The sequence below is a fragment of the Perna viridis genome, chromosome 11 (assembly GCF_037379345.1).
Source record: "Perna viridis isolate PV_CMFRI_1.1 ecotype Kerala chromosome 11, ASM3737934v1, whole genome shotgun sequence".
NCBI classification, from domain to species: Eukaryota; Metazoa; Mollusca; class Bivalvia; order Mytilida; family Mytilidae; genus Perna; species Perna viridis.
In genome coordinates, this window is record NC_142455.1 from 8,840,778 (window position 1) to 8,853,733 (window position 12,956).

Sequence of the window (12,956 nt, forward strand, 5' to 3'; positions counted from 1 at the left end):
TTCAGACACCAAAATAATTTCATTTAATTCATACAGCAAGTTGACATCAGACAGCAACCAAAATTGCTTACAACACATGGACAAGGTGATTCCAATAAACCACATACTCACTCGCTGAGTTGGCGGTGAAAATTTTGTATGAATGAGGAACTAATCAGAGCTTGCTTTAATGTGTGTTAGACCATATGGTAACCTCTGAAGGCATTTACTGTTTAAGATTAACGTATGCTATACATTTCACCAATTTTTTTTCTTTTGCCATTGTATTTTTTGGTTGTTAGTTCTTTCCATTCAATCTTACCTGTTGTTTACTGGCAGGTGTGTTGATCAGATGTAATAGGTTGTTGAGGTTCTTTCCTTCTCTGAAAAGAAAATAGAAATGATTAATGATTTGTCAGTATCAATCTAAAGTTGACAATACATGTACTCAAATTACATAATGTCAAACACCAATATTTCTATGGGGATCTTGAATGTAATTACATATTCATTTATACAATGTATCTATCCATGCAGGGTTTCAAATTTACTTTGAAAAGTGAAGGGGCCTGTTAAAAGGTCCTCAAAATGAGTTAATGTAAAGAATGGTAGATCCAAAACCTAGGTAAATGGATTTCAATAAGCCAGCATAAGAAATTGTGGGTCCCAAACCTCTGACCAGGCTGAATTGAACCCATAACAAAACATACAAAGAAGTACAAGAAGACATCTCAGTCATACAAAAAACTTTAAAAAAAGACAAGTGTTGTAAGGAAAGGTAAGTGCCTATGTAAACATTATACTAACCTCATGGTTACATATGAAGGTTTTTCAGGGCCATTTAAGTAGCACTCAAGGTAAGAATCATACAAAATGTGATAATGGTTGGAAAGCCTACCTGGTACATATTCTTATTTTTTGATTTTTTGTTTAAAATGTTGTACTAAACAGAAATTAACATATGCCTTTCCATACACTCCTGTTCAAAGGAGATAAAAATTATATAGAATCTACTGTAGAATTCAAAATTAAGGGAGATAACTCTGTAAATGACACTAAAATACAATAGAAACTGTTGAATAAAAATGTGTAGCCTTTTTTTTGCAGTGTATCACATTTAACAGAATTTGCATGATACTCACTAAGACTGCTATTTAAGAACATTCAACCTTACTGTACATGGATTTAATTAACAGCGTACCAGTGTACCCCGGCACTTAAAAATCAATCAATTTTATTCTATAACAATCTACAGATATGTACATATCATGCTGGAATATAGATTTGAACCTTTTCATTGCCTTATTACATGATTGGCATGTTCTGTTATCTACTCCCATGACTCAGTACCAAACAGTATAAAATTACAGTGTTGGAGACAATTATTTACCTCCTCGATGCTACACCTGACACACAAACACACTAATAGCTAAATTGAAACTTTTTTCCACTTTCTATATTTGGGTTTAAAATAATGCAAAACTGTAATTCAAGGCAGTTTTGTAATTCTAAACCAAACTGACCCAATTACTAGAGTTCAAATCATGATGAGATAATCCATATTCCTTTGTGACGTAATAAATTTAAATAGTTCTGCAAAGAGTGTTAAATTTCAAACATTGCTTGATAAAGACAATAAGGTCTATCAATATATCAGCTATTTCATGGGTTCAAGTTACTGTTAACCATATATTTAGAAGGTCACCAAATCTGATAAATACCAATTATAAATTCTAGAACAGAAATGTAATCAATTTTAGATTACAATGCATAAGTGCATATTCTATTCACAACTTTTTCAAATGTTATTAAAATGTCTCAATGAGAATTACTTGAAAAACAATATTAAACTAAGTAACTTTCCGATATGAGAAAATTTTTCATCATTTTGATAGGAAAATAGTAAATATATATTTTACTCAAGTGCAATACTCCAAGATAAAGAAAATTTAAGATTTAAAAATGGCAAAACTTCACAGGGTCAAAATTAAACACTCCATCATATCTATGAGAACCAGAATACAATATTTAGATTTTGGAGTGGGTTTTAAAGATAAGGAAAAACCAAGAACTTAAATTCGGTCAAAGCCTCACGAATACAAGTCACTAATTCAACAATTTACCTATCCTGTTGTTTGAATAAGTTCTTTTTAAATTATTATTTTATGTTAATGTAGTTCAACTGTGATTGACAGAGTTTATATTGTTGACTTACTCTACCATTTAAAGTCAATAGTCTGATCAGCTGGGGGAATTGAACAGCATTCAATCTGGCACATACATAGCACAACCTGAACTTTAATTTTATTCAGCATTGTTTCAAGAGCAGAAACTAGATCTGAGCAAGATCACTGAAAGATACCCCCTGCTAGCAATATGTAAAACTTTTATTATCCATTCAAATTATATGGAAACATGTACATCTACATATGATACTCCACCCCATTTAAAGTTGTATAAAAAGTTCTGAATGTTTAGGAATTATTTCATTTGCAACACAATTTGCACAAGAAGATAATCTTTAGAAGGATTATCTCCCTTCGAGGAATGTCTTACGTCATGGGCATTTACTTGTTGACATCTTTAGAAGGATTATCTCCCTTCGAGGAATGTCTTGCTTCATGGACATTTTCTTAGTGACATCTTCATTAAGAAATTTGATTAAATTCAAGTACACAATTTAGGAAGAGTTCAGCTTTAAGTTACATGAATTATAATGGACATATAGACAAATATGTATTCTACATACAAAAAAAATATTGTTTGTTGGAAAGGAGGATAATTAAAAGGCATTGGAAACCCTCAAAAATATAAACTGTGATTGAAATCAGGGGAATATATTGAATGTTATAATGTCAAAAGACATAAAATATTCCCCATTCAGTAAAGAAAATTACAGTATATTGAATGGTTCAATTCTAAAATCATATTTCTGTTAATCCTTAATCTCTTGAAATTAAGTACTATTGCACAATGTCTCTCAATATCTTAATCATTAAAATTTAAATATAGCCAATACTTAGGGGTTTAATTGTTGTTTTTGTACCAGTTTGACAGTTTAAAAGGTTATTTTCAAGTGCCAAATACATGTAAAGGTATCATCTGATCAATACTACATGTTCAAATGTGTATGTAGTTACTGACTGGTGGCAATTTTATTCTGATCTTTTGTGTTAAAATATACCAGAAATAATGAACCATAATGTAAGTCAGGGGCGGATTCAGGTGGGGGCGTGACCAGCGTGCGCCCCCTCCCTCCCTAAAATTTGCAAAGCATGGGTTGTCAAGGGTAGTTTTAGGTTGAAACTTTAATTTCTCACTAATTTTACCACAAAAGATATCTACATTGCACCCACTCTAGCAGAATATTTCAAAAATTTAACCTAAAAAAAATTTAATTGTGTGTCCCCCACCCCCCTTACCCCTAATCTAAAATCCTGGATCTGCCCCTGGAAGTGGGAGGTTTAGCACACTATAAAACTTGGTTTATCCCTGACTTTTCATTTTGAAATGCCTGTACCCAGTCTGGACCATTGTGATGGTTTTCAACTTTCCAGTTTTTACCCTGATATTTCCATTTGTCATACATACTTTCCTTTGACTACTGCCTAGATTTTATCAGTTCTGTGATTTTGTTATGTAACCCCTAGAGTACTTGAACATTAATGTACTATGTAACACTCAATGAAGTCTTAGGACAGACCAAAAACAAAGTTTCTATGGTCCTCGATAGTTTAACTCAACAGGACTTCAGATAAAATTCAACTTTAAAAATGCCCAATATCTTTACATAACGGTACAAAACTTATGCAAATTTATGTTGATGAAGAACTAGATACAGGTACATTCACATGTAGTGACACCAATACTGGCACAGGGAAAAAAGCAGTTTTCACAAAGATTAAGTAAAAAATTTACTTGATCAGTTAAACTGAAAAACGGGGGAGATACATCTTCTTTCACCAAAAAGAAAGATCAGTGAGGGTGAGATTTATGTTTACAAAGCAGATACATTAGATTTTTCATGAACATAAAATTCAAAATTATGTTCTGGGTCTTTTTTTACAGGAAAAATGCAAGAGAAAATATCAACATTGATAAAAACAGTTGCCTAGTTTCAAATAAAATTGCAAGGCAATAATTTACAACAAATCCAGGAGAAAAGTAAGAGAGTTTTAGATAATATTGTATTAGACTGTTACACCTTTTGAAGATAAAACTCAATACTTGTATCAGACTATTTGTAAAGGATTTTTATACATGTGATTTTAATCTTTCATCAAATACAATCACATTGATAAAATGATCTTTTTTCAAACTTTATCTTGTTAAGACTTTCAATAAAAATATTTTTGGATGAAATTGGGTGAAAACTGAGGTAATTTAGTTGGTATGGCTAAAATAGCTGTTAAATTACTTGTACAATGTTCAGGAGGGATACTACAGAATAATTCAAAATCTATTTATGGTTTTATGAATATCAATATAAATTTGAAGTATTATTAACTTTTTGTTCCCCACCTTTTTTGGGCGGGGGAGAAGGTGGGTTGTGTGAGTCATTAGCTCGCACATGTATGGGTACATGTAAACTAACATGTAACACCAAGCCCTCCACTGCCCCCATTTCAAATAAATAATAATGCACATGTTTATAAGTATTCTTGGCACTAAACATTATATAATATCAGTACTTTGTTTAAAAAAAGAGACATTTTGATTAAGAATAATCATACAGTAATTAAACCATCTAAAATATATATCACAACCATTTTGAAGTAAATCATATTGACAACGAATAACTGTTAAACAAGTCCATGAACAATATTTCAAAACATTACGGCTTCATTCCTTGTATTGCACATGGTTTAACCTTTGGCTTGCTTTCAATAGTTTTGGTTTTGACAGGGTAGGAAACACACTCAAATTTTAGCCAACCCCGAATATAATTGTTCAATATATTTACTATGCGGCTACATGAATACAGATTTTTGCTAAAATTAGCCAGCCCTGCCAAAAATAGCCAGTCTCTGACTTATGGGCTACTATTTCTAATTCTGGTTTTGATTATTTCTTATACATAATTACTTTAGGAAGCAGATCTTCGTGAACCGTTACTCCTTAAAAATACATGTACAGCATATTGAAATTGGCAATATTAATTTTGTATTTAAAACAGGAATACCAGGTATATCATATATTTTGTAATCAGACCTTACCAATATAAGGGACTTGGAACTTCTCATTAAAAAAATTAACTGACAATTTGAAAAACAATAATTTCAACAATAGGTGTTGTAGACAGTGATTTGTTAAATTCTACTGTACATGTTTTATGACAGTTCTATGTTTACAAACAACAAAGATGTGACTTACATTTTATAAGCTTTATCCATAATCATATTTAGTTCCTTTAAATCCTATCTTATCCTAGAACAAGTCTTCTTCTACTGTCCCCATAATACAAAATCACAATGTTTTAATGATTGCACAAGATCAAACTTATCACACACTTTCATATTTCATGTTCAAAACTGTTCTTAATAACTCGTCAATTAAATATCCAACAATAACGGGACCATGGATTTAAATTCCGATGTCAGTGTACCCTGAAATGTTAACGTCATATAACCATATTATTGTGTAAACAGTTGGGGGCGTGAGATAAATGGTATTATATGTCTATTAAAATCAGGAACAGGTATAAACAAGAATCAGGTAAAAAAACTGTTCAGGTAAATTCTTTTATTTAACCATATCTTTATGGCCCTGTTAAGTTCAAAATGACTTCCTAGTGTATCACAAAAAGTTTGAGAATATATGAATATATGCCAGTAGAATTAACACTTGTGTTCCAAAGTCTACCTACTGTGTTGTAATTTAATATCACTGTTCTACTTGAAATGTACAGCACTGTGCTGCAATTTTGAACAAAGTCTGAGCTTAGCTAGAAAGCACTGTTACAATACTCAGGAAAACTAAGGTAAAAAATGTAAGCAAAATATTATCTCCAAACTACAATCTTCTTCAGTTTTTGAAGCAAAGTATTTCACACCTATAGATCATCCGAGCCTGATGTTTACAGTAAGTGGTAGGGTATACAAAAGTCAGCTGTTTTGGTCTACCTGTATATAAAGCCACAGGCTAATGTGAGAATAAAAAACAATTCTTTAAATTTGAAATCAACATAAATTTAAATTGATCTTTTAGATTCATGACTGGACTTGAACAGGGTTACCTGTAAACCAATACTGATGACTTTACAGATTTTTACCAGAGTCAATAGGTAAATCTGACCTCAATGTACCTTTAATTACCAAAACATAATTGGTCTCATTAAAGAAAGAAGTTAACTGACCATTCAATATCGAAATACAATTCTTGTTTTCTTAGGAAATGAGATCAGTATCAGACCTAAGACACAGGTTTAACGTTGTACTAATTTTTCTGAAAATCATACTATATCCTATTTTTTTTAATAGAAATCGTGATTTTATTTCTGTATTTGACAAATAAAAATCACAATTTAATTTGGTTTAACAAAATTAACAATAGGTGAAAATAAATAAATATCCTTAACCTCCTTAAAAGTCAACAAAATACAAAATTGGTTCCTCTAATAAAATGTGTACAACTATTTTTCTAATTGGATAAAATGTACTCGTTTATAATCTAATTGACCAAATTTTACCATAAATAACGGTCATGTTATTAACATTTTTCTACCATTTATTCTTTACAATTGAATACTAAATTGAACTATGCATGATCAAAAGGAATGAATGTAACAATTATTATTAGGTCGATCCAAAAAAATTTGAAATGTATGTGACACAGACTTCTACCTATCTAAAGCAGTTATCTATAGTGAGCAATAATTACTGTATTCCTTATAATGACACAACTTCACAGCACAATTAACCTCACTACAATAAAATTATAATTCAGCTCCTTATTATGACATTAAAATGATTTATATATAAGAAGGTCAAATGTAAGAAACTTAAATTTCCCAATAATGACTCTTTAATTGACCTATATAATGAATGGAGAAATACCTAAAATTTGTTAAGCCATACACCTGTGTGCACATATCTATCACAGTTGATAAAGAAACAATGAATATAAAAAATACATTTATTACATTTATTATATATTTATTGGAGAAAGCACCTATAGATTTATTGGAGAAAGCACCTGAAGAAACACAGATTAGAATGAATTATTAATTTGCAATAAGTCAATAGTAATTAAAACTATTAACTCTCTCTCCTATCAAGGTACCATTATACAGTTGTGTATTTAAATGGATGAACAATCAGGTAAAAACGACAGAACAATCACTTTCTAGGGCAAGCAAATCTTGTAATGGTTTGCAGTCAGCAGGTGCTCATTCTGTTATAAATCAATTCATCCATAGATCAACAAAAGTCATTACAGAAAGGTACCCAATACAGTAAAAATTTCAAGTCTATACAATGTAGATCTGTAATATCCCAAACATACAGTCTATGTTTGTAAGTTCATTATGTATGTATTATACACATGCAGGGGTTGAAATCAGCATTTTCCGCTGGCCCCTGACAAGAAATTTTCTGTCATTTACATCACTGGCAAGTTAAATTCAAACAGAGCTTGCCTGCTGGGCCACCTAATTTTGGATGTTTTTTCCCCTATTCAACATACCATAACAGCATGTAAGCTTTGATAATTCTCTCCATGCCAGTTCAGTCTTGGCAAAACTTTCCTGCTGAATAATTTTCTTATTTCTACCTCTGTATAAAATATATCTGGCACTGTATCAGGAAATAATTTTATTCAGAGATTTGTAGATGTCAACCATGAATTATTAAATTAAGGACACAGAGCATACAATACTTGTGACATATGTCAGCATATTTGCAACAGCCAATTTAATATTGACAACATGTGTATTTCACAATAATAATAATTAATTAATACACATGCAAACAACAAATGGGATCTAAACTTGTACATTTAAAGGTTCTGAGAACTCTACCAAACTGCCAAGACAATTTTATGGTTAAAACAGTTTTAAGTGGATAATCACACATCCCAGTGAGATATATAAACAAGCCATTGACTTCATTACATAACAAGGATCATGGAATGTTAAACTCTAATTACCTTGTAGATAAATATAATGGATTTATCTGTTAAGTAAATATCACACAGGTCATAACTTTAATTTCAGTAAATCATGGGTTATCACTTTACTATGTGTGATAAAGATATATATTTGGGAAGTGAAGGTGGCCATATAATTGTCAATCTTAAAATTTAAATACTGACTTTCTTCTTACATGAAGTAGATGCAAGTGAAAAGTAATAGAATGTTGCAAATCCAGGGGTGGATCCAGAATTTTTTAAAAAGAGGGGCGCCAGTCAGGGTTCCTCAGAAAAAGGGGGGAAGCAAGGATATTACTTGTGATTTTCAACCAATTTCATACATGAAAATGACAAATTTTCGAATAAAAAGGGACAGGTGCAAACCCTCTGCACCCCTTCTGGATCCGGCACTGAAATCTCATTGAATGGGTCTTCCATTTTCATGCTTGTCATTTCAATCTTCTATAGGGGGATATAAAGTACAGTCAGGGGTGAATGCCCAAAACTGGTCAACTAAGTATTCAAGGGCGGATCCAGAGACTTTAAAAAGGAGGGCTGCCAGTCATGGTTCTTCAGAAAAAGGAGGGTACTAGGACATTATTTGCCATTTTTTGTTAATTTAACATGTGAAAATAGAAAATTTTCCTATAAAAAGTGGGGGGGGGGGGTTGCCAACACCCTGCACCCCCTCTCTGGATCTGCCACTGGTATTTGAAAAGTAAAATACAAAGAGGAAAGCAAGACAATAATCAGTTAGAATCACATAAATGAAGAGAAAAAAACACCAGTATAAACAGCCCACATAAATTCAATAAGGCAAATGATTAGGAATAAAATTGATTAAAAAAAAATATTGCCAATCGACCTCCCCTAAATGGGTGCTCTCTAACTACAATTCATGTAATATTGCTATTTTTAAGTGTCTATTTAAGACAGGTTTTTGTCTATTCAGAATTCAGTATAATAATAGGATAATTACATATGTAACTGATTATCCTATTTATTATAAAGATTTGTTCCCATATTCATTGCTATTTTCAACATAAAATTCAAATTTTGTGAACAGCCGATTCATATACATGTTGTGACATTTAGGCAGGAATGAAATTACCAAATTTATTACACAGTGTTACACAATAAAAAATTTCAACAAAGGGAACAATTGGTAAATCACTGCTATCTATATAATAAACGAGTTTAACCGTATCATAAATCAGAACATGCAGAGATCAGAAGAAATTACAATATTCTATTTTTGTTCAATTTGAAATTAAACCATCAATCATATTGTGTAAATGTCTTTCCTTATTACTACTCAAGTTAAATATAGTTAAATAAGACATTGTAGGCAGGGGGTAGAAGTCTACCTCATTTTTAAAAATTATGTCAAAACATTTATTTTAAATGTAGTACCCTGTCACTCAAAATGTCATTAAATCAACAATTTGTTTGCTATTCATTCATTTCAAACCTATATTTTCAGAATGACACATTTTAAAAACCCTAATGTACCAGTGTGATTTTCCCAACATGTCTCAAATTGCAAATTTATTTTGGAAATTTAAATTTAAACAACTGAAACATATATGTATTTAAAAGCCTGAAATATGTGCACCATTACTCATTTAAAATACAATCTGTGTCAAATACTATATACAAAGTTATAAATCCAAACGATTGATTCTCAACAAAGATTTTAATACATTAAATTTCATTGTGATTCTTCCGATAATAAAAAAAAGTTACAACACATTGTTTAATCAAGTGAAATATAATTTCTAATATAATATGCAAAACTTTTCAACAGATTTAACTGTTAAGAATTACATTAACCCTTTTGTACAGAAACCAGTCTGTTTTTTTTCATCAACAACATTCTACATGCCCTTGATATGTCTTAGTATGAAATGGAATAAATGTACTTTTAAGCAACATTTACTACAATACATTTTTGTTGTACAGCTACCACATACAGAATGGCACTGTTAAAGTCATGACAGAAAATCACACTGAGCCCAATTGGGAAAGATGCAACATGCTGTCGATAGATTCAAAACTGATATAATTCTAGTTACATGAATCTATATTAGCCATGTCATAGTCAACTTGATGTACAAAATGTACATGTAACATTGTCATCGATAATTGCCAATATTTTGAGTATCACAGCAGTAGCATTTGATGGGAAACATCAGGCAGTATGGAAAAACAAAGAAGATGCAGAAAAAAACACATGGAATGTTTATCCAATGGTCATGAAAAAAAAATCATCATTTTCAGGTGCGGTTTGTCACATACATGTACATGTATTGTGCTCTATTTACAGTTGTATAAAGGGAAACAGTCTGCATACTACACTACACAAAGAATGTAATCCAGGGGCAAAGACCAGACATTGAAAACAGACAAACACAACAAAGAACATAAAGTAACTAAAATAATACATACAAAGTAACAAAGGTAAATGAGCAACTCAGACTTCACTAAAAACTGGGAGCATGGACCAGGAGCACCGATAGGCCGCTAGGGTAAGCATCCTCGGCTCTTCTAGAAACACCCGCCAAGTTGTTAAAATTTAGGACTAACCAACTTTTAACCCATGATTGAGATCAACAAATGTCACAGAAAAAAACTTAGATACAACAGGAACTTAACAATAACAAAAATAAGTAAATGCAAAGTTCGACCAACACAACTGCTTTCTTAGGATATCACACACACCTAAAACCATGTTCGCAAGAGGTCTGACTTAATACATCATTAAACATTACAAAAATTTGAATGTGATCTCTGGAACTGATTCAAACTAATTATGTCAATAATGCACAGATTCTGAAATGAAAATAACACAACAAATCTAACCGTCAGCACAACTAAAAATAGGACAAGCCAAAGATGTCATTAGAATTTAAATAGCAGGAAAAAAAGAAAAAGTAGCAGGAAGACTGATGAAACTTTTGCAAGAGTTCATCCATTTTTGAAAATAGAGTAAACTTTTGCAAGACTTCATCCATTTTTGAAAATAGAGTAGCTTTCAAAAGACGAGCTAGTAGCCTTCCAATTTTGCCAATTGATGACATCTATTGACATCCAAGCAAGCATAAACTTGTTAAAAAAAACAAATTCAAGAATATAATCACACATTCCATGATTCACATGCACATTTTTGTTCATGCATACAAAATACTGTATATAAAAGAGACAGAAAAGTTCTTCAATTGCACTCTCCAAGTGAAGTCTTTCACAAATTATTCTGGAGGGAAAAGAGGGGGAATATCTACATGTACAGAAACTTACTGTTCAGGTGAACTCTGCCTTTCACTGGGCATTATTCTGGACGGAATCAACAAGGGCAAACAACCTCTTCAACTTTACTTCTTACATCATCACATGATTATAATCCTGCAATAATAAAACAAATATTAATGAAGCAATACTACACAATCATTCTTTGTATTAATATGCATGTATAGGGACTGTAATTCACTTCTCATCTTCTGACCCCTAATTTTATATGTGTTTTCCTTATTTATACTGAAGTTTTCTATATCTGTGAAAATTTCTTTAATATGTCACAAACATGAAGTGCTCACATTGTCATGCTACATGTCATGTAAGTATACCCCAACTCACTTCATATTGTGAAAAATAGGGCATTAATGGAACATTATGTGATACTCAACCAGGCACAGGTGAAAAAGAAACATTACTGGTATATGGTCCTTTTGGCTCTATCCTTTTGGTAGATTGTATACCCATTACTTCTATGTAAATAAAATATTTTCCCTACCTACCCTATTTTTGAAATGTCTTTTATTTTTTGATGGTTGTAGGAAACAACACTCATCATTTTGTTTTGAACCTATGTGCACTTTAAAATTTAGTAGCTTAAATTTGTGGATGATTAAACCATAAAATGTAGCATGATGCCCACTAGTTATATACATGTATGTATAGTATATTTATAATGTTTATAATTCTAATTAATACATGTAACTGAAGGTTTTGTTTTATGAGTCACTTCTCAAGGTGAAGATTTTACTAAGAAAATACAGTAATGCAGTTGCTATTTGTGAATCATTTTATGTAAAATATGAAATGAAGTTTATCGTTTACCATCATAATTAGTCAATCAATGAAAACAAGAAATAATCTATATATTATTGTGATACTGTTTCATCAAGAAAACACGCAATGAGTGCGAAAAACAATCAACATTAATATCATCTTCATTTTCTTATTTTCCAATACATTTATCATTTTATCAGTTGTACAAATAATTGCAAGAGTGAGGCTGTAAACTGCAGACTGGTGGATTCAGGGATTCCTTACTGGAACCCCATTTTCTTGGACAACTGAATTTGTACAATTTTTTGACAAAAATTGGAACCCCCTTCCAAAATTTCTGGATCCAACCATGACTACTGAACAAACACATGACCACTGTTACGATGAAATCATTTTTTGAGGAAAAAAAAACAGATGAAATCATTTTTGGAGGAAAAAAAGACACAGAGTCACGGGAAAAAAATGTTGCACAATTTTTTAAAAACCGTCCAGAATTTGGATGAATCCTGTAAAAAATGTTTTAAAATATGACATTTTAATTACCAGCAATTAGAAGCTAATCTTTTATAATTAAAAGGCCCTTCCAATTTTGTTACTCTTTTTTTTCATTTACTGATGTTATAACCACAATCTTTTAGGTTTTAACCCGAACAACATGTTTAATTTTAGACTTTAATCTAAACAACTCGTATGATTACATAATACAAACACCTCATCTTCAGATCCCATCAATACTGATCAACATCTTAGAACATAAAATTATTCATTCTACAAACAATATC

The 12,956-nt window shown here is 31.3% G+C and overlaps 1 protein-coding gene across 5 annotated transcripts in view; it reads right to left on the bottom strand.

Annotated features, from left to right (window-relative positions):
- Positions 1-12,956, bottom strand: part of LOC148602876 (serine/threonine-protein kinase Nek10-like) — a 38,561-nt gene that overhangs the window by 20,988 nt on the left and 4,617 nt on the right. For 4 of the 5 annotated variants that reach the window (XM_088554049.1, XM_088554044.1, XM_088554045.1 and 1 more), the window contains 2 exons: positions 11,404-11,508; positions 302-362 (listed from right to left, as the gene is read on the bottom strand). In XM_088554049.1, coding sequence (XP_088410175.1) covers positions 302-362; positions 11,404-11,435 — 93 coding nt within the window. In that variant the 5' untranslated portion in view covers positions 11,436-11,508. Of the gene's footprint in view, positions 1-301; positions 363-5,352; positions 5,569-11,403; positions 11,509-12,956 lie in introns of those variants that run through there. The other variant, XM_088554047.1, reaches the window with a different exon arrangement.